The 18,356-nt window shown below is 45.0% G+C and overlaps 1 protein-coding gene across 1 annotated transcript; it reads right to left on the reverse strand.

The window, feature by feature from the left end:
* Positions 1 to 1,041: 1,041 nt before the first annotated feature.
* LOC134154687 (transmembrane protein 209-like) lies at positions 1,042 to 13,799 on the reverse strand. Its single transcript, XM_062601369.1, has 16 exons — positions 13,795 to 13,799; positions 13,544 to 13,596; positions 12,653 to 12,779; positions 12,477 to 12,535; positions 11,608 to 11,739; positions 10,384 to 10,622; positions 9,764 to 9,972; positions 9,120 to 9,291; positions 8,097 to 8,168; positions 6,864 to 6,960; positions 5,360 to 5,485; positions 4,837 to 4,934; positions 2,780 to 2,894; positions 2,582 to 2,679; positions 1,688 to 1,761; positions 1,042 to 1,096 (listed from the first exon to the last, which is right to left on the reverse strand). The coding sequence occupies exons 1-16, from the start codon at positions 13,797 to 13,799 to the stop codon at positions 1,042 to 1,044; spliced, it is 1,731 nt and encodes a 576-aa protein (XP_062457353.1).
* Between the last annotated feature and the right edge of the window lie 4,557 nt (positions 13,800 to 18,356).

The following is an 18,356-nucleotide window of genomic DNA, read 5'->3' on the forward strand; positions in this document are numbered from 1 at the left end:
AAGAGAAAAAAGCCATTTCTGGGCACGCTCTGGCAAGGCAGCAGGAACTTCGGGATGTTCCCCGAAGTTCCTGGGATGAGCCCACGCAGGTGTATCCACTCTGGTTTCATGTGGGGATGCTGAAGCCACATGCCAGTCTGCAAGGCCCTAAAAGTAAGGAGCTGCTAGCAGAAAAGCTAACGTGAGAAATAAAAGAATTTTTAAAAAATTAAAAAGCAAAGGCAGGGTAACGTTCTAGTCGTACTCAATCACCCACAACATCTTCTGTCTCGTAAGATGGTCACATTTGAATGGTATGCTTATTTTGTTTTGGTTTAAATCTATCTTATAAACACCTACTGAAACCAGCAAGTCAAAAAGTTTTCTCTTTCCCTTATATCTGCAGTGGAGACACCTGAAGCATCCAGAGAGGTCACAAAATCCAATTATTCCAATGAGCAGGGATAAAAGACAACATCCTTTCAGATCGCATCTAATTAAATTAACCAAAAATCAGTGTAAGCGCTAACTTGGCGCCTGTTATGCCCATCTGGAATCTCTTGGATCTTGTGAATCCAGCAGTTGGCCGCGTTGCAGTAACTGTCTTTTCAAGGGACTGCTCGCCAGCGAGCGGCTGGGTACAACTGCGGGAGACACGTCCCAGCTGCGCTGCTGCATTCCACCCTCAAACGCGGCAAGCGCGGGTTCATTGCTGAGCCCTGCGGTCAGTTAAGCTCTTTAGAGTGCTTGAAGAGTAAATGCAAGAGAAATAGCAAGGGGGGTTTAAATACGATTTGTTAAGGTGAGGAGCCAAATAGAAAAGACCTGCCTGGAGTTCCTGTTTAGATACATTTCATCAGTAAAAAACAATACAACGTTTTACAGAGTATCCTCCCCAAAACTGTACAGAAATTACAAACATTTCCCCTCTGTCCATAAAGCAGAGTTTAAATTATCCCATTTCATAGTCCATATTCAAGGCAACAAGTGAAACGATGCTGCTCAGTTCGTCTTGTCGGAGAAGCAGGATCGTTCTTCTGAGCTGCAGTCCTGCTGGAGATGTTACTCTCCAAACACCCCTAGAACGTTGACTCCTGATGCACCAAAATTCACGTGCCTGCAAAAACAGCATTATAACGATAAGACACAAGTAAGTTAAAGCTCCTATTTAAAACAAATCTTCATTACAAGAAAAACTGCCAATCCCGCACATCAGCATTTTAACATTTATGTAGGTATCGTGTTTCACCTCGAATTAAAGACAGCTCTTTCAGAACAAAAAAGTCCGGACATTGCTTTTATGTCAGTGCAGCTTTCACTGTGCACTCGAAACTCCTCTTGTTATGCCAAAACCAAGAGATTACAGCACTATGGCAGTGTCTGTCTCCTGTTTATAAATAGCACAGTACTTCTAGCAAGAAGGTAGCAACCTGGTTGTCTGGCCAAGGCCACTATTCCGCAGCATGGACTCCACAGGATTTTTCAGCCAGCACAAGACCAAAGAAAAGCACAAAACATTTCCTGCACGCTCATGCACACAAAACTGACATGATTTTGTAAAAAGGCTGCCATTACTTAAAATGAGAAGACCATTTTAATTCCATCAGTATCGTCCTATGATAGCAACTTCAGTTACGGTATTTCAAAACAGAAAGCTCCTGCTCAGATCTCGTGCGCAGCGCAATGATACGGAACGTTTGACACTTACCCAAGCATCCCAGATTCTTTTGTCTTTATGATGTACAGAAACATAAGCAATGTATGGAACATGTTGTTTCTGCCCTGAATACCACGGGAAGAGAAAAAAACTTGGAAATGAAATCACATGCAAACAACCACACTAATATCTTAGAATGTCTTATTTAAAACAACTGTCATCCCCTGTCCTGATCTTAGGTGGAGCAGCACAATTTTTCCTTCAAAACTTTTTGCAAGATACATATACTGCAGTGTGCGCCCTGTCGGCCTGTTATATCATCAGAGATGAGAAAAAACTATAACAGAGACCTCGCGAAATGGTATTACAGCTTAGACTGCTGGGGTTTTGCCTCAATTCTTATCTTTCAATTAGGCAAACACCAGAAAAAGACCAAGCTTGTTTTCTAGATGGATTATCACCCTCAAATATTTTTAAATGCTTTTTAAAAGAGCTTTTCTGAAATCAGAAAATCAAGTCACAATCGGGGCTCAATCATAAAATCAAGATGTACAGGAAAAGTCTAGTATTTTGATATTGAGATTAGATGTTTCCCTCCAAAAGCTCGTACAGACAAGCATCAGTCTCGTTGGCACTGAGGAATAGCAACACACCTCAGAGCTTACATAAATTAGGATTTTAGAATAAATCATCAGAAAATAAACAACAAGAGGAAGCTGCTGCCTGGGCACTGATGTACCTAAGCTAGGCACTGAAGCTATCATTCAGCAGCAGACTAAATACCACATGATGGTCAAAGATCGTGGTAACATTTGCTTTCTGCACTGAGCCAGCCTACATATTCAATGGATGTGGCTAGTTCCAAAGGAAAAGGAAGAATGAAAAAGAAACCAATCAGGTCTGCTCAAGGTTTCCTGACAGCAGAAAAAACTAACACGATCATACCTCGGGCAGATTGTAGACCTGGCAGTGGTAGATCAGCTCATAGTGGGGTGGATTGATGTTGCTTTGGTAGATGCAAAATACATTTTCATTTGTAATGTCTGTGAATTAAAGTTTTAAAATAAGATAGGGATTTTAAGAGCGCTGATGGGATCCAAGCAGTAAACAGCAGCTAAACAAGCAGTCCAAGAATGCCAATACCTGGTTTATCTGGTGTTTGAACAAAGTGTTGGGCAGTGAAGATTCTGCCATCGGGGTATTTGGGGCTAGGGGGCAGTCTGGCATCGAGGTAAGTGCAGAATATGTGCATAAGGATCTGTGCAAACAAAAACAAATCTCATTTTAGTATCATTAAGAAGACTGACAGTACAGCAGCTTTCTTTCCATAATCTCAGACATTAGTTAGGGTATTTGAGAGTCTGTTGCTGCATCATGGACTTAATTAATCCCACCATGTTTAGAAGCCCAAGGCAGCTTAACACTTAGAGCACTGAATTCAATGGTCCAGGGCACGCCACAGACATCAAGACAAGTTTATTCTTCCTGTAAATGAAACCCTTTCAGTCACAACACTATCTTCACATCTCACAGAAGTTGCAAAGTCACAGATCTGAATAGCATGTATAGGACAAACTACAAGATACCTGATTTCATGATGGTTTCTACGCTAGCTGCAAAGATTTGGCTTAGAGAGGCCGATCCGATCTAATGACAACTTTTCCAAACACTACACTTACCCAGCAAGTTGCTCATCTCTTGTCAAAAATGGCAAAACAAAATCAATGGACAAACTTGAACTGCTCATGAATCTTACCAGCTTTCAACATTTTGGAAGAAAGTCCTAGAACAAGTATCTTCTTAGCTAACAGCGAGAAAATCGCAGTACTGCATGTTGTGTTTTAACTCTTACAGTAGACTTCTCAACATTCTTTGGGTGCAGCGTGACCAAATTACTCTGTAGTATGATACCTCCTGTGTTCAACATAGGATTTGTTTGGCAGACAGAAGAATTTCTATGGGCTAAATGCCCAAAGCCTCAAAAGGTCTAGCGGAAATTATTGCTTTAAGTTGCATGCAATGAGACTAACATTACCGTTAAAAACTCTTCATTTGGCACTTATTGTCTTAAGTTAATGCCAAAGCTTCGAGACAATGTTTAATATTAATTTCATCTGTTATATCAGAACTTCTTTTCCAGAATCTTTACAAGTTTAGTACATTGTCCAATACTACCTCTCTTAGCTGGTTTCATTAAAAGACAATGAATTCAGGGTGTGATGGTCTGTGTTACGGTCTTTAATACTTTCAAACTGCTCAGCTTGCTGTCTACCAAGATAGCTAGAGCTGCTTCCCAGCTTGTCAGTCCCAAATATTTAGTCATCTTCACAACTAGAAAATCAAATCTTATTTCAAGACAGATTTTGCTCAGCTTTAGCTTCCAGCAATTCAATCTTGTTGCATCTTTGTCAGCAAGGTTGTAAAACTTGCATATGAATCTTCTTTCTGCTTCTCCCCAGTAACTGAACATCTATAGAGGGAATCAAATCACCTGAACTCTCCTTTCAAATACAGAGTTCAACTGAAGAGTCACACGTGAAGCTTGTTCTCCACTCCCTGGGTTATCTTGTGGCCTTTCTTTTAACTATTTCAGTTGAATTTTCAAGTCACTGTATTCACTGAAGTGCTTTCTCCTGACCTTTTGCATTAATTGGCTAAGCATGACTACAAGTCTGTTCTCAAGTAAGATAATGTAATGCCTGTGGATCTCTCAAGAAATATTACTGAATTAAATAAACATCAAGACACGCCACTTAATAATCCGTTTGTTCTTCTAACCATTACAGCACAGGAAAATTTTAAGGTTCATCTTGCATGAGAAACTTGGTTAAAGCAGACTTTTTTTTTTTTTTTTTTTTTTTTTTTTTTTTTAATAAGGTAAGAATATTGCTCTAACAAATCCGCAACCTTCTGTCAGGTTGCTCCCAAAACAGTTACCTGACTGACATCTCAGGTGGGTCTAAATAAGAGACTGGCTTAAGACTAAGACATGAAATCGCATTTTTGTGATCTGCACAATGTCCAATCCCATTGGCATTATTCCTTGCATAATTTCACTGACTACAATGAGAATATCAGGATAGGGAGGCAAACAGGATTTTGACCATGTTCCTCAAAAGACTTAATTGCTACCACACACAAAAATCTACCCTGAAAGACACACTTTAGGAAGTTATATTAAGCCTTCTTTGAAAACTTACAGCACAGTCAGTGGGCAAGTCAGCATCCCACTTACGGCCTTTGAAATCTCCTCCTCTGTTCCATCGGAATGAGCTCATGTATCCTCCCTGAGAAAGCTCTGAAAAAACAAAATTTATTCAGCTACTGGAGGTTGAAGGTGCAAGAAGGACATATTTGACACTAGCTTCAAGAACACTGCATGTATTTTCAGTGCACAAAATAGGAAAAATTAAACTAAGGAATATATAAAGTTAGGGGAGTGGAGTTTACAAGGTATTTTTTATTGGTAATTAATGAAGGGATTAAATAGGACACTTCACACCCCAAACTGAGAGAAGAAATAAAAACTTCCATGCCAAGTCCCACATCATTACATCGGTCTGAAAAGAGGAAGTTGCAAAAACTACCTCTGCTACTTGAAAAGCAGCTCTTCTCCCTGCTGTGACTGTAGTTCAAACCTCTTAATTGACGGGGTATCTGACACCACCGACGCTTGACCCAGCTAACGGAAACGTTTTAAAGTCAGTATGGTAGACCACATACCTTTGATCCTTTCAAACAAATACTCTTGGTTCGCTGCAATATCCAAATACTGCATTAAGGCGTACAGAGTTGGCATGACTGGAGCTTTAACAAGCGCTGCTTGTTTCAGATTGCTGATGCTGGCTTCTGCATGCGACAAGAGCCAGCACGACATCTGCATCCACGACAGAAATTTGATCATCCTCCCTTACAAGGCGTTAACAAATGCACTGTTACAAGGAGGAACTGGCTTTTTTGTCTCACTATTTACTAAGGTAACTTACTAAGATAATTTACTAAGATTTACACACAGTTAACAGCTTATCCAATACTCCAAATGTTTGTTTCCAATCCCAGTGAGGTACTAGCTGTCTCCCTTAAACCACAGAACATAAACGCTATGCAGCACTGTGCGGTCGCAAAAGACGACAGACCCTTATCTGAAGGGCTTGCATTCCATAAGAAAACAGAAACATATGGTGTGAAAAAGGGAAGAAGTAACATCCATTTTAAAGAGCAGTAGGAGAGCAGCAAGGTGGAGATGAGGTCAGTAAGTGATCAGTTTTTCACAGGCACCACAACAGATGCAGATCTTGAGGACAGACTACAAACAGGCCAAAAAAAAAAAAAATTTTCTTCTAATGCCCATAGCTCTCCAAAATCCACCTGAGATTATTTTCCCCAACCCCACTTAGTGCTACACCTAGTACTTAAATAATCTTTAATGTATCTTAACCTTAAAATGATCTTAGATCTTAAATGCAAACGATTAATAGCCTATCTGTGATAACAGAACTATTCTAAGTTAAAATAAATAAATAAATAAACTTTAATGTATCTTAACCTTAAAATGATCTTAGATCTTAAATGCAAACGATTAATCGCCTGTGATAACAGAATTAATTTAAGTTAAAATAAATAAATAAATAAATACTTCCTAGGTCTATAGATTTATTATTATCACAGTCATAAGATGACTTCTCAGTTCTTAAACACTATTTGGACACAATGTATCACATCTAAGTTTTCATAAAACTTTTTGTGGCCTGTTTGCTTTCAGACAAGATAGCAGGTAACAATTTAAGGAAGTAACAGCAACAGGTTTTTCAGGAAGTAGCTGATTTTAAGGAAGTTTGGAAAGACACATACTAACGTAGACAGAGAGGGCTGACAGGCAACCATCCTTGCAACGTGTGATAGTTTTCTGACAGTTTAAGATATAAGGATGTTAATCTGAGCCTTTAACTCTCCAGGAATGAATTCAGAGGAAACAAGAGGCTTAAGAATTTTATGCTATTGCAGCATCAGCATGCCTTTATCAGTATTTCCAGAAATCCTATGAAGAATCCTTCCAGTTTAGTAAAATGCATTACATGAAGCAAAGATCACACCAATACAAACAGGAAACGGAACTGTAATTCTTAGCAGACTTGTTTTCTATACTACCTATGCAGTGCCCTGCTATGGGGTGTCCTGCTACCAACCACCACAGGGAACCCCCCAGTTACTCTGGGTATCATCATACCTCCAACCTGCATTTCTGGGTACCCCGTTCTTCTCAGCTGACTGCTCACAGACTCAATCTCTTGTACAAGTGGCACTAAAATAGTCTCATTAATCCACTAGGAAAGAGAAATGCAAAAATTAAAAATCTTAGAAGCAACAAGAATGTGACAAAAATGTTAGTTTACTCTCTAGTCAGCATCACTGTTACAATCACAAAGGAGTTTAACAACAGGAACTTTGAAGTCAACCAAGGAGGAGAAGTAATTAAGAGCATCAATTTAGATAGGGGTGATTGGCTCTAGAAAGACCCTCTAAAATGCCAAAAATTCACTATAGAGGACTTGGGAAAACAAATCTCCAGAAAGCAGTGATACTGATAAAGCTTTCCTGAACAATGAGAAAAGGGGTATTCTGAGGCACTGCACGACACTCATAGTGGTAATTTAAACTTTCATGGGTCCACTCCCTCTCAAAACCCTTTCAGGAAATGAAGGGCCTGATAAACACAATATGTGACACTTGTATGTGACACGATTTGGGAACTGAAGCCAAGCTGCCTGTAGGTTTATGAACAGATGCTTAGGAATCTGCTACAGAACAGTCATAACCCCACATCTCATAGAAATCTTTTACTTTTCACTCGTCCCACTACTTAGAAGAACTACATACATGATAGTTTCTGACTGAAGGGGTAATTCAAAGTTAGGCTTACAAATTATTTTGTCATAGTATGTGATTGTATTTCCTCTGCTAAAGCAATTGCCTAAGACCAAAATTTTCTTTTTGTTTTTTTATTACACTCCTCAAGGCTGTTGGAAAAAGTCAACGGGCTGGCATTTCCCATGCTTTATTTGAGTCCAGAAGGAGTTTGAAATACAGGAGAAAAAAAACAGAAAAAATTCAGAAAATTGGGTTGTAGAAAGAAAAAACAAGTCTTTTCACATCCACTGTGTGTTAAGATGCACGTGTCTTCATTCAAAGGTGGGTGAACTTTACAGCTGTAAAGTTTTCAGAACAGAAAACACCTAGGTCAGCAAGTGCAAAAGTTCAGGTTGAAAATGTGTCCTAATACTTCTTTGTTACAAGCATGCTGTTCTAGTCTCCATGTCCAAGCCCACCCTAATCCTCAAATAGACTCAAATATGTAATTCTTTTCACTTCCTTAGGTATACATGGAGCACTGAGGTACTTTTTCATTCTGCTGTACCTATTCTAACAGCAAGAACAGGCAGTTCATAGGGACAGGACTTACACTTCTGAACCTAGCGGTCCAGGAATCCAGGTAATCAAGCTGTCGTCGATTCACAATCACCCTTGCCCAAACCTATGGAAAGAACATTATTACCTACATACAGCAACCTAACAGAATACTAAAGAGTTTTTAGGGCCTAAGACGTTTTCTGACCGCAGCCACAGCACATAATTCAAATTGCATTTGTTCCAGAACTCTCATCTAATGGCTGTATCATGTGAATTCTACAGTAGCTTACCATACTACTCTCCTACTCTCTGTTCACAGTACACTAAATCTCCCGTGAGTCCAAACGCACAGTTTTGCGTTCCCTGCTCTGTTAGGATAAAATTGGTCCAAGTTGCAGGGTAGACTAAGTTAATGTACGACATAAAGAAAACAGATCAAATTTAATTAAAAGCTACGTTAATGACATTCTTTTGAATCAGACTTATTCCAGACACAAATGTAAAGGAGAACAATTTTACACACCTTCAACTATTTCACTACATTAGGTACAGGTCAGTTTCCAGTCATTTTTTATGTCACAAGTTTATTTTATCCAGAGTACAAAATGGTAAAAAAAGTTCCGCAACCACCATTCTTGAGTTGAACTCGAAGTCTGTCTGTTCTCAGACACACAGTAATATTAAACAACTTCAGATAAAATAATTCTGAAGAGTTGGCCAAACCAACAGAAGTTTCCAGCTTTCCACCGTGGCCTACACGGTGAGTATTAGTTAATTACAAAGACCACAAAGCATGAAACCTGAAATTCTCTCAGGAGTCACTTTTCCACCTAAACACAGGTACCTTGTTCACCAAGGAAGAAATCATTTTACAATTTTACAATTGTAAAATTTTACAGTCCGGAATTTGAAATGTATACCCCTTGTGGCAAAAAGTCTTACAAGCTGTATGAAGATGGTTAAATGCTATAGGATTTCTCCCTTTCTAGCACCGTTGACGGAGTTCACATTTGGATGGAGCCACATATTTTAGAGCCCTGTTTTTCTCTCTTGGCTCCTTTGGTGCTGAGCTTACTTCTTCTGCAGTCAGTGGAGAGCTCAGACGAGCTTCGTCCTTGTGTGCTGATGGAGCTTGGGGCATGCAAGCCACCTGATACTGGTACTTTCTCAGCACCTGTGCTTGCTCTACTAAGGAACGGCTGTAGTTCCAAAAGGTTGGGCTGCTGGAAGGAGAGCTGGAACATGAACTTGCTGAAATGACATTGAACAGCCATAAAATTATCACCAAGTAATCACAGAAGCAACACTGCAGGCAATAGGTCACTATATTAAGGCTTTGACAGGAGAGATGTGCTCATGAATTATCATAAATACATACACCAAAATCTGTCTGCATAAACACTGATTTCATCTTTATATTAATAAGGCACTGTCCCTATCCCAGACAAAAACTGCCTGCAGGTAATTCACCACCTTTAGCTCAACTGCCTTCTCCACAAAATATCCCTCTCATCGAGGTGATAAAGCCCTTCAACTCATTGTAGTCCACTATACACAACAAATGCTACAGAGATTATTAGTATATCTATAATATAGACTAGTACTTCAGCAGCTCTCTTTCTGTGCAGGAATCTTTTCCAACTTTTCTCATCCACTCCTCATCAATAAAACCAACATCCCCTCCTTGCCAAGCTTTTCAGGCTACATGAAGTTATTTACGTACCCAATTGAAGTCTACGCTGTTTCTCTTCTTCGCTTCGAAGGTACTTTTGCAGTGACTTGCGGTCTGTGATTTCATCATCTTGACTCATACGGGAATTATACCGCATTGGTGAAAAGTGGCAACGAGACCTTAGCCCGGTGCTTTCCACTGGCCCAACACTTGAGGCATATGGTGAACCAGTAGGAGAAGAGCTGAAGCTGGAAAGCTTTGGGAAACAAAAGCAAACAGTTGTGTCACATGAGGAAAGTGAGAGTTCCATTTTGACTTTATAAACTAAATGAATAGATCGACTCAGCATAAGAATTGATTACTCTGCTGATTGCTGCTATAAAATATGCTCTCGTTTGGGGGAAGGTTTTTGCTATTTTGTAGTTACATTCTAGTTTCTTATTTTTGCTGTGCTCTGAAACAAACTAGCTACTCTAAAACAAATAAATTAACACCAGGGTAAGAGGATGAATACTGACAAGACAAATTTCATCTGCTTTGCAAACAAAGCGAACACACACACAGGACCCTCCACTGCCGGCCGCACACCTCCAATGGCTTACAGCACAACACAAGGACACGATAAGCAAAGCCAAACCATTCCCCTTGAAGCCACCTTGGTCATTACCTTACTGTAGCTGCTGCTTGGTGAATAGGTTAAAGCACTGCTATAAGAAGCGCTGTTGCTTGACAGAGCCTGCCGCTGAGGGCTGTACCCTGAGATACAACCAGAAGTAAACTTTGGACTGGCCCTGAAGGGCCGGGATGGGCTGTAACTCAGCACAGTTTGACCCTGGACTCTAGGAGAAGGCGTAGAAGAAGGGACTTTCTTCGCTGCCAGCTCATGTGCTGGAATTATTTGTACCGCTGCAATAAGCAAAAAAAACCACAATCAGCACTGTACATGCAGCAGCCCAGAACTCTCCTCCTCACTTTAAATACACAGCAAAACACACATACACAACTCTCTTCCCTTAAGGAAATTCTAGGACACTAAAAAGACTATTCTAGTCTGACCCCTACAGGATTCAGCAGTCAACCCCAAAGACATAAAAATCAGAAAACTGGGACACGTGATCATAATTCAATACAAATTCTACAATTTAAAATTTCAGTTAAATTCTACCAAGCACCTTTGCATAGCCCGAGGCAATTATTTAACTTATTTGGTCAGCTACTCTACCTGCCTGCTTCATGTGTCTTTAGCACATCTAATGTCTCATTTACCTGTGCAAACCCAGATATTACACTCCTCAGCTGCGGTGATATAACCCTACTCCCGTATCTGCCGCTCTTTCTCTGGAGGCAGCCTAGTAGTATGTAACACATTGTACTAGCACCTTGCTTTTGCTGTATTTTCAAACTCTGCCAAGTTTTTCTATATTTGACAACATCACTTAGACGTTCAGAACTTTTCAGAGCAACTGCTCTCTAGCCTGTCATTTTCAGACTGCACACTAAGGTCTCTTTTCTCTTTCTAATTTGGCGCTCTCCAGTCAGTATGATGATAGTAGGATACCAAATTTAAATACAAACCTATACACTCTGCCTTGTTCTCAATCCCATTTATAGGTTACAAATTCTTTGTCCAGCTTCATAAAGTTTAAGTCTCTCTCACTGCCCTTTAACAGCCCACTCTCCTTTTCTCCTTTTGTATTGGTTGTTTCCTCTCCACTTCTCCCCTTAATTGCTCATCAATTTATCACTTTTATTTTGAATTTTTATAGGCTGCAGTTAGTTCATCTTACTGCTCTTGTCAGATGAGGTAACTGAGAACTCACTTCACTAAAGATTCATGGGCTTGAGAAAGATATCATCTTTAAAAAAAGTATTTATAATTTATAACACCTACCTGCATTCTGCATCCCTAGAAGGATCTGCTGTCTACGAGTCATGACCAAGGTAGTTGGTGCCATTGTGTACTTGAAGTACATCCAAAAATCAAATAAGGCATTCAGACTGAACAGGGATACAAGCGCAAGCTCTATAACAAACACAAAGGTTTTTATCATGCTAGGCACCATAAACAGGAGTAACAGTAAATGATCTGAGAAAACAAGTTTATACACAAATCAAGAATAGTTTATTGTTAGGGCTACCAATAACTGCCAGTCTGAGCACGGACGTAAGACAACTTCTCCTTTTCATGCAAGAACCATTAGAGATAAATTTCCTTTCTATATTGAAATTCATTTCTGTTGCTACAATATGTATTTGTAAAAGCGAAAGGTATTTTCCAGACAGGATACAAAGCACTGCAATGAAGTTTCATGCTATTTATCAAGTGTCTTCTGCCAAACCTTCTGTCACTCGTTACCTGACATTGCTCTCACTCTTCTTCCTTTTCATCCGCTAATAGTATTAGATACAACTACTTTTGAGCCTACTCATTTGAAACCAAATTTGATTATTTGGAAATGTCCTGCAGCCCTACAATACAACACAACGCTACTATTTCAACTATTCCCCAAAGCCTTATTGCACACATTAAACACATTTAAGGTAGGAAACCTGTTCTTCACACTCTTTCTTACTTGTCACTAAAATGATGAAATTCCAACAGCACCAAAAGGGATAAAGGAAAACAAAATGAAGCTTGGTTATTAAAAAACAACAACAACGAAAAACCCCAAACCTTAAAAATGAATTCCCCAGCAAGAAGAATGAAGGCTGAAACCTTCCCTCCTCCCTAAAACTAATTCATATGCTGTGACAACTCACCAATATACCAGAGCGGCCAAAATGCGATGTTGTAATAGGAACTTATAAGTTTTCCAGTCCTAAAAAGGAAAAGGAAGAAGCGATCAATTTAACAGTAACTGGGTCCTATGAAATATTTAAGCATATACAAAGTAGAATGCTTTACTTAGTTGAGTCAGATATAACAATCAACATACATGTCAGTATATATCATCCCCCCAACAGACATATTAAGGAGGCCCCAGGCCCAGACCACTTTCCGCTCTTCAGCCTCCCTCCTAATCTTCACAGTCCTGTCAAGGAGCGAAGCTGCAGAAATCTGTTCTGCCGCCATTGTCTGCAACAGGAAGCACACAAAGAAAGTTAAAGATTGAAAATTTATATACAGTTAGATTCTCACTCTGTACAAGACCTTTAAAAAAGTAAAAAAGCAAAAAGAAATTACATAAAAGGACTTCACATTGAGGTACCAAATCGTGTGTAGTGTTAAGAATGAGCTTCAGTGGTTTAAAAACAAAAAACAAAAAACAAAAACAAAAAACCCAAAACAATATTCCTCTTATAAACTGCATAAGCACTGTCACCTCTTCACAGTGAAACAGTTTCCATTTTCTCCACTGAGGTACAGAGGACAGAAAAGAGAGCCAGATTCCAACAGCGTTTTTGAGAAATAGCATTTTTCGGAATGCTGAGGCAACACTGCCTTCTCCAAGCAAGGAAAACAGACCAAGAAAACATCTTGCACAACCTGGCAGTTTTCCTACTGAAAACACCCACCTATCTCCTTCTGTCAGCTCAGGACAGCTCTGTACCCTCCCCACACCGTCCCCCCTTTACACCACAAAATGCCCTATGTAACAGAAATAACGCTTCCTGCATATTCTACTCCTCTCATCACTCTAGCACACACCATGCCACACACACACACACACACACGCGGGCGCGCTTGTCACCCGCCGACAGCCCGCCGCACTCCCAGGCCTCGCTGCCAGGCCCTGAGTCGGCAGCGACACCGCCGCTCCGCTCCGCTCCGCCCCCGAGGGCGCCGCGGCCCAGCCCCAGGCCCAGGCCCCGCCCGCCGCCCCCACCGCAGCCGCCTCCAACGATTGGTCGCGCAGAGGTGACGTCACCGGAATCAGTTCTGCGGGGGGGGGGGCGGGGCGGGGGGGAACGCCGTTGCCGGGGAGATGCCGTTAACGGCGGGGGGGGGGAGGGGGGCGGGGGAGACGACTCCGCTTTTGAAAAACAACGTTCGCCCGTGCACAGCCCGGCCGCTTTCCTACTGAAAACCCCGGCCCGTGTCCGTCTCCAGACCCTCCGCACACCCCCCCGCCTTTACGCCATAAATGCCGCACACAACAGCAGTAACACTGGCCACTTTCCCTGCTCCTCCCATCAGCGCAGGAAACTGCCACGCCTCCCCCGGCCACAGGCTTCAAAACCTCTCAGCTACTTCGTCGCTGAACACAAACATACAGGAGTTACCTCAGAGAACACGCGGTTTAACTGAAATGACAGGATTTCACACGCACAGCCCTCTCCCACCTCCACCACCCTAGACCCTTCCCCACACCCCCCCCACTCTGGCACACACCACGACACGCACGGACACTTGTCACCTGCCAGCGGCCCGCCGCGCTCCCAGGCCTCGCTGACAGGCCCTGAGCGCGCACGCCCCGGCTCCCCCGCAGCCAAACCCCGCCGACCACAAGCAGACTCGGCCCCGCAACGAGCAGGCGCCCCGGGAGGGCGGCGACACCGCCGCTCCGCTCCGCTCCGCCCCCGAGGGCGCCCAGGCCCCGCCCCAGGCCCAGGCTCCGCCTTCCGCCCTCACCGCAGCCGCCCTCACCGCAGCCGCCTCCAACGATTGGTCGCGCGGACCCGTGACGTCACTGGAGGCAGTTCCGCGGGGGCGGGGTGCCGTTGCCAGGGGTACGCCGTTGCCAGGGGAACGCCGTTGCCAGGGGGACGCCGTTGCCAGGGGGACGCCGTTGCCAGGGGGATGCTCGCGCAGCCGCCCCGGACGCCCCGGCCGATGGCGCCTGCCCGACCCGGCCGCAAGCGGCGCCAGGCGCCATGGCGGCCCCAGCGCGGCGGCCGCGACGCCCCCCGCACCCTGCCGCCCGCCTTGGCCGCCACCGGCCGTGCCCACACCCGGCCGTACTCTTCCCCTGCTCGGCTCCCACTACGGCCGCGTGCGGGCACACCCCCCGGCTGCCCCACGCCAGAGCCTGGCCAAACGTGTTGCTCCTGCCTGCAAACCTCACCACGAGGAGCAGGGAGGAATAAAAGCACCGCTGGCCGCTGAAAGGGAGCACAACGAGTTACAGCAGACCGCTCTGTGAGCGCGGGCCAGCGGACAACCTCAGCTGCTCCAAAACCCTTCCTGCCTTTGCCTCAGATCCCAAGCACCAACCTGAAATTAAGAAAGCCTAAAAAAGGAGATTAACTACAAGCCTAGACTGCACAGTTATCGATAAACACAGTGTCTAATGCTTGGCCACTCTTTACAGTGTGCTGTAGGTGACCCTGCTTGAGCAGGGGGGTTGGACGAGATGATCTCCAGAGGCCCCTTCCAACCTCCACCCTTCGATGATTCTGTGATGGGCGCTTTCTCTCGCAGCTCCTGCTGTGGGGGGAATGGAAAATGCGTGGAGGACAAAGAGGCTAGAAGCTGGTCTGAGGTGCGGATCCTTACCGAGGCTTGTCAGTCTGCAGAGAGAAGGGGACTCAATCCTCATGAAGTGCTGATGAAAGTCTCCCTGAGCAGGCTCTCAAGCAAAGCTCCTGCATTTGCAGATGCGCACGCACCAGATGGAACGATGAAGCCTGGTCCTCCAGAATCGCCATTGCTAGTGAGGGGCCGCAGGCTTTGCCCTGACTTGGGCTTGCTGGAGTGTCAAGGTGGAGCAGAGTGGCACTTGGAGGAGGCTCTCCTTCAGCAGCTTAAAGGCCTGCCAGCTTTCTTGAGCTCCTTTGCCCTTCTGAGCTGCCTCCCCTGGCATCCCCCTAGCAGGTCTCTGCAGAAGGGGAAGCCTGCTCGCCTCAAGGCCAGCCTCTGGGCTCTGCTGCCCTCCTTCCTACCTGCCCTCAGGCTCTGCAACTCCACTAGTTCCCGGGTGCTACAGCCCAGGTGGCCATGGACGCTGCTGGCACCAAGCCTCCGGGGTGGCCGCTTCCCCTTCTGGCCCTGGGCACCCGCCTTCTTCCCCTCACGCCCGCAAAAGCCCAGCACTCAAGGGCACCCAAGAAACACACAAGAGCTAGCAGTTCCCTCCCACCATGCAGCCAGTGGACAAAGTCAGCCAGGGCTCAAAGAAGGGCACTGGAAGGGCTCTTGTACAACCAGCAACCACAGGACAATGCATTTGCAGAATGCAGGCTAGCACAAGAAGGACCCCAGTCAGGAACACTTACCACTCCTGTGTTCTGATGGCCTACATTCACAGGCTGTGTAGCACGTACCCTAGCTTCTGGACGTGGTTTCTTTCCACCTGCTGCTGCATTCTGTGCAGAGCACTGTGAGGAGACTGGGAATGGACTGCAAATATACACACGGGGAGGTGGTATGAGCACAGGGGGAGTAGGATCTCCACTCCCCCCTCACAAGCTGGGCACCTGCTTCTGCAGCAGAAGGCAGTGCTGCAGCAGAAGCACAGGGATTCCACTGACTGCAGGTACATCAACAGCTGTGAAGACTACCCCCAAATAAAACACTCAGGGCTGCACATCATGCCCGAAAGAGAGCTCTAAGCTCGCCCACAGCATGACTTTCTCTCCATGCAGTGAGGATAGAAGCAGGGTCATCTACAGGACAGGCTCCAACTCATACCACTACCCCTGTCCTGCCACATGCATTAGCCACTGCTCCATGGCCCCAAAGACTCTCTGTTCAGGGATGGGCAATGGATGGTTGCTGGGCTCCCAGTGTCAAAGAAGGAGAAAGGCATCAAGGCAGTCAAGCACAAAGCTCTGAGCAGGTGGGAGCCAGCACAGAGCTCTGAAGAACCCTTCCCCACAGACAGAGCCCATATGAAGGCGGAGCATGCGTGCAGGTCACTGGGACTCAGCCGCTGGGAAGCCTTGCTCCCAAAGCACTTTCTGAGCAGCCTGCCCCAGCCCTGGCAATGCAGCCCTAACCAACCTGTGCTGGGTGGCTGCTCCCTTCATCAGGCAGGGGGGAAAGAAGCAAGGCAAAGTACTCACGTTGGAAAAATACTTGGAAGAGGAGTAGAGGACAAAAAAGGAGCCGCTCTAGTGGCTGTGAACATTGATTCCCTCATCACCTTCATCTGCAAAGGTGAGAAAGAGAGGTGAGATGCTGCCAAGGAAAGGATCTTGCTGCTCACAAGGGCAGCCCATGTTTCCATGCTCCGGAGAAGAAGCTGCCTCTCAGAACTGCAGAAACAACCCTTGCTCTTGCTCTGCAGCCCCTCCATTCTACACAACAACAGCTGTGGGGGAATAGGGGAGAATGGCTAAAAGCTCTGGCAGGCTTTTGTCGAGGGTAAGAGCCGAGAGTCTGAGTTAAGAGAGCAGTTCCTGCCTATAGAGAATTCAAGGGAGGAAAGCCCAGGGGAAGGCAGCTCACTAAACTCTAGGGAAATGTGTCGGTCAGCCTGCTAGGGAGGATGAGAGAGAGCAGTGGGGGTGCAATACATCTGTTTTACCAGGAGGAAACGTTTTTCTCAGTCCCTGCGCTCATCCTTTCCCTAAACCTTCCTGTCAGCACCCTTTTGCTCTGAAAGGCAGTTGAGCAAGGCTGAACATCCCTTTCTTGTTCAGACCAAGCATCTGAATAATCACACAGCTGAGCAAAAACTCTCCATCTCGTATTACAGAAAGGCTCAGTGCTTCCATGGCCACCAGAAAGAGCAGTGTGTTCATGGAGAGTGCAGGAGTTACAGATATATTGTAAAACTAGTGCACAAGTGGCATTTCTGAAAGCAAAGCCCCAGGGAAAGTCCGACAAGGCTAAGCAGAACCCATGGGAAGGGCCCTTCTACAGCCAGTGCCCAGAGCACAATGCTTTGGCAGAAAGCAAGCTGGCAAAAGAAGGACCTCCATCAGGAGCACCTACCTCTGTTGACTTCTGATGGCCATGTACAGGCCACGCAGCTGCTGCTCGAGCTTCTGGCATTTGCGTCCTCCTGCCCAGTAATTCCTTCTTCGCAGAATGTGAGTGAATTCCTGGAAGCATGCTGCAAATACACACCGCGGGGATGTGTGCCACAGGACACTCAGGACTGCACAACATGCCCAAAAGAAAACTCGAGGAGCCCACAGTTGAGACTTTTTCTCCAGGCACCAAGGAGAGCAGCAGCGTCAGCTCCAAGGACAGGCTCCAGCACACACCATTACCCACTGTCCTGAGCACTCCAGTAGCCACTGCTGTGTAGCCCCCAAGGACAAGCTTTCTTGGAAGCTTCAGAAATGGAACCGGGAATAACTGCTCCGTCCCTTGCAGTCCTTCTCTCTTCAGGCACTTACGTCCCTCCTTCCCATCCTCTTCAAAGAGCCCAAACAACCTGTCCTTGCCTCTAAGGGCTGCCTGAGCCAAGGGCACATCCTCTCGAGCCTGCTGCTTGCCACCCCTGACTGCTGCCTGGAAATGACCTTCCTTCCTCCTTGCTGCTGGCAGTCAAAGGAAGGGCATTGCCCAAGGGGAAACACCACAGCTTTGGGGAGATATTCACCCAAGGCACTCCTCCCCTCCAGCAGCATTCCTTGCAGCCCTCTCTTCCACCTCACTCCTCTCTACTAGGCTGCTCACCACAGCTCTACATGCCTGGAGACATTGTTGGCAAAGGATTCTGTGGCAGCAGGCACAAAGGCTCTCTCTCACCTGAAACAGGGCCCTCCTGCCTCTTCCAGGCCCTGCATGTATGTGCACACACATAG

The sequence above is a fragment of the Rhea pennata genome, unplaced genomic scaffold (assembly GCF_028389875.1).
Source record: "Rhea pennata isolate bPtePen1 unplaced genomic scaffold, bPtePen1.pri scaffold_33, whole genome shotgun sequence".
Taxonomy (NCBI): domain Eukaryota; kingdom Metazoa; phylum Chordata; class Aves; order Rheiformes; family Rheidae; genus Rhea; species Rhea pennata.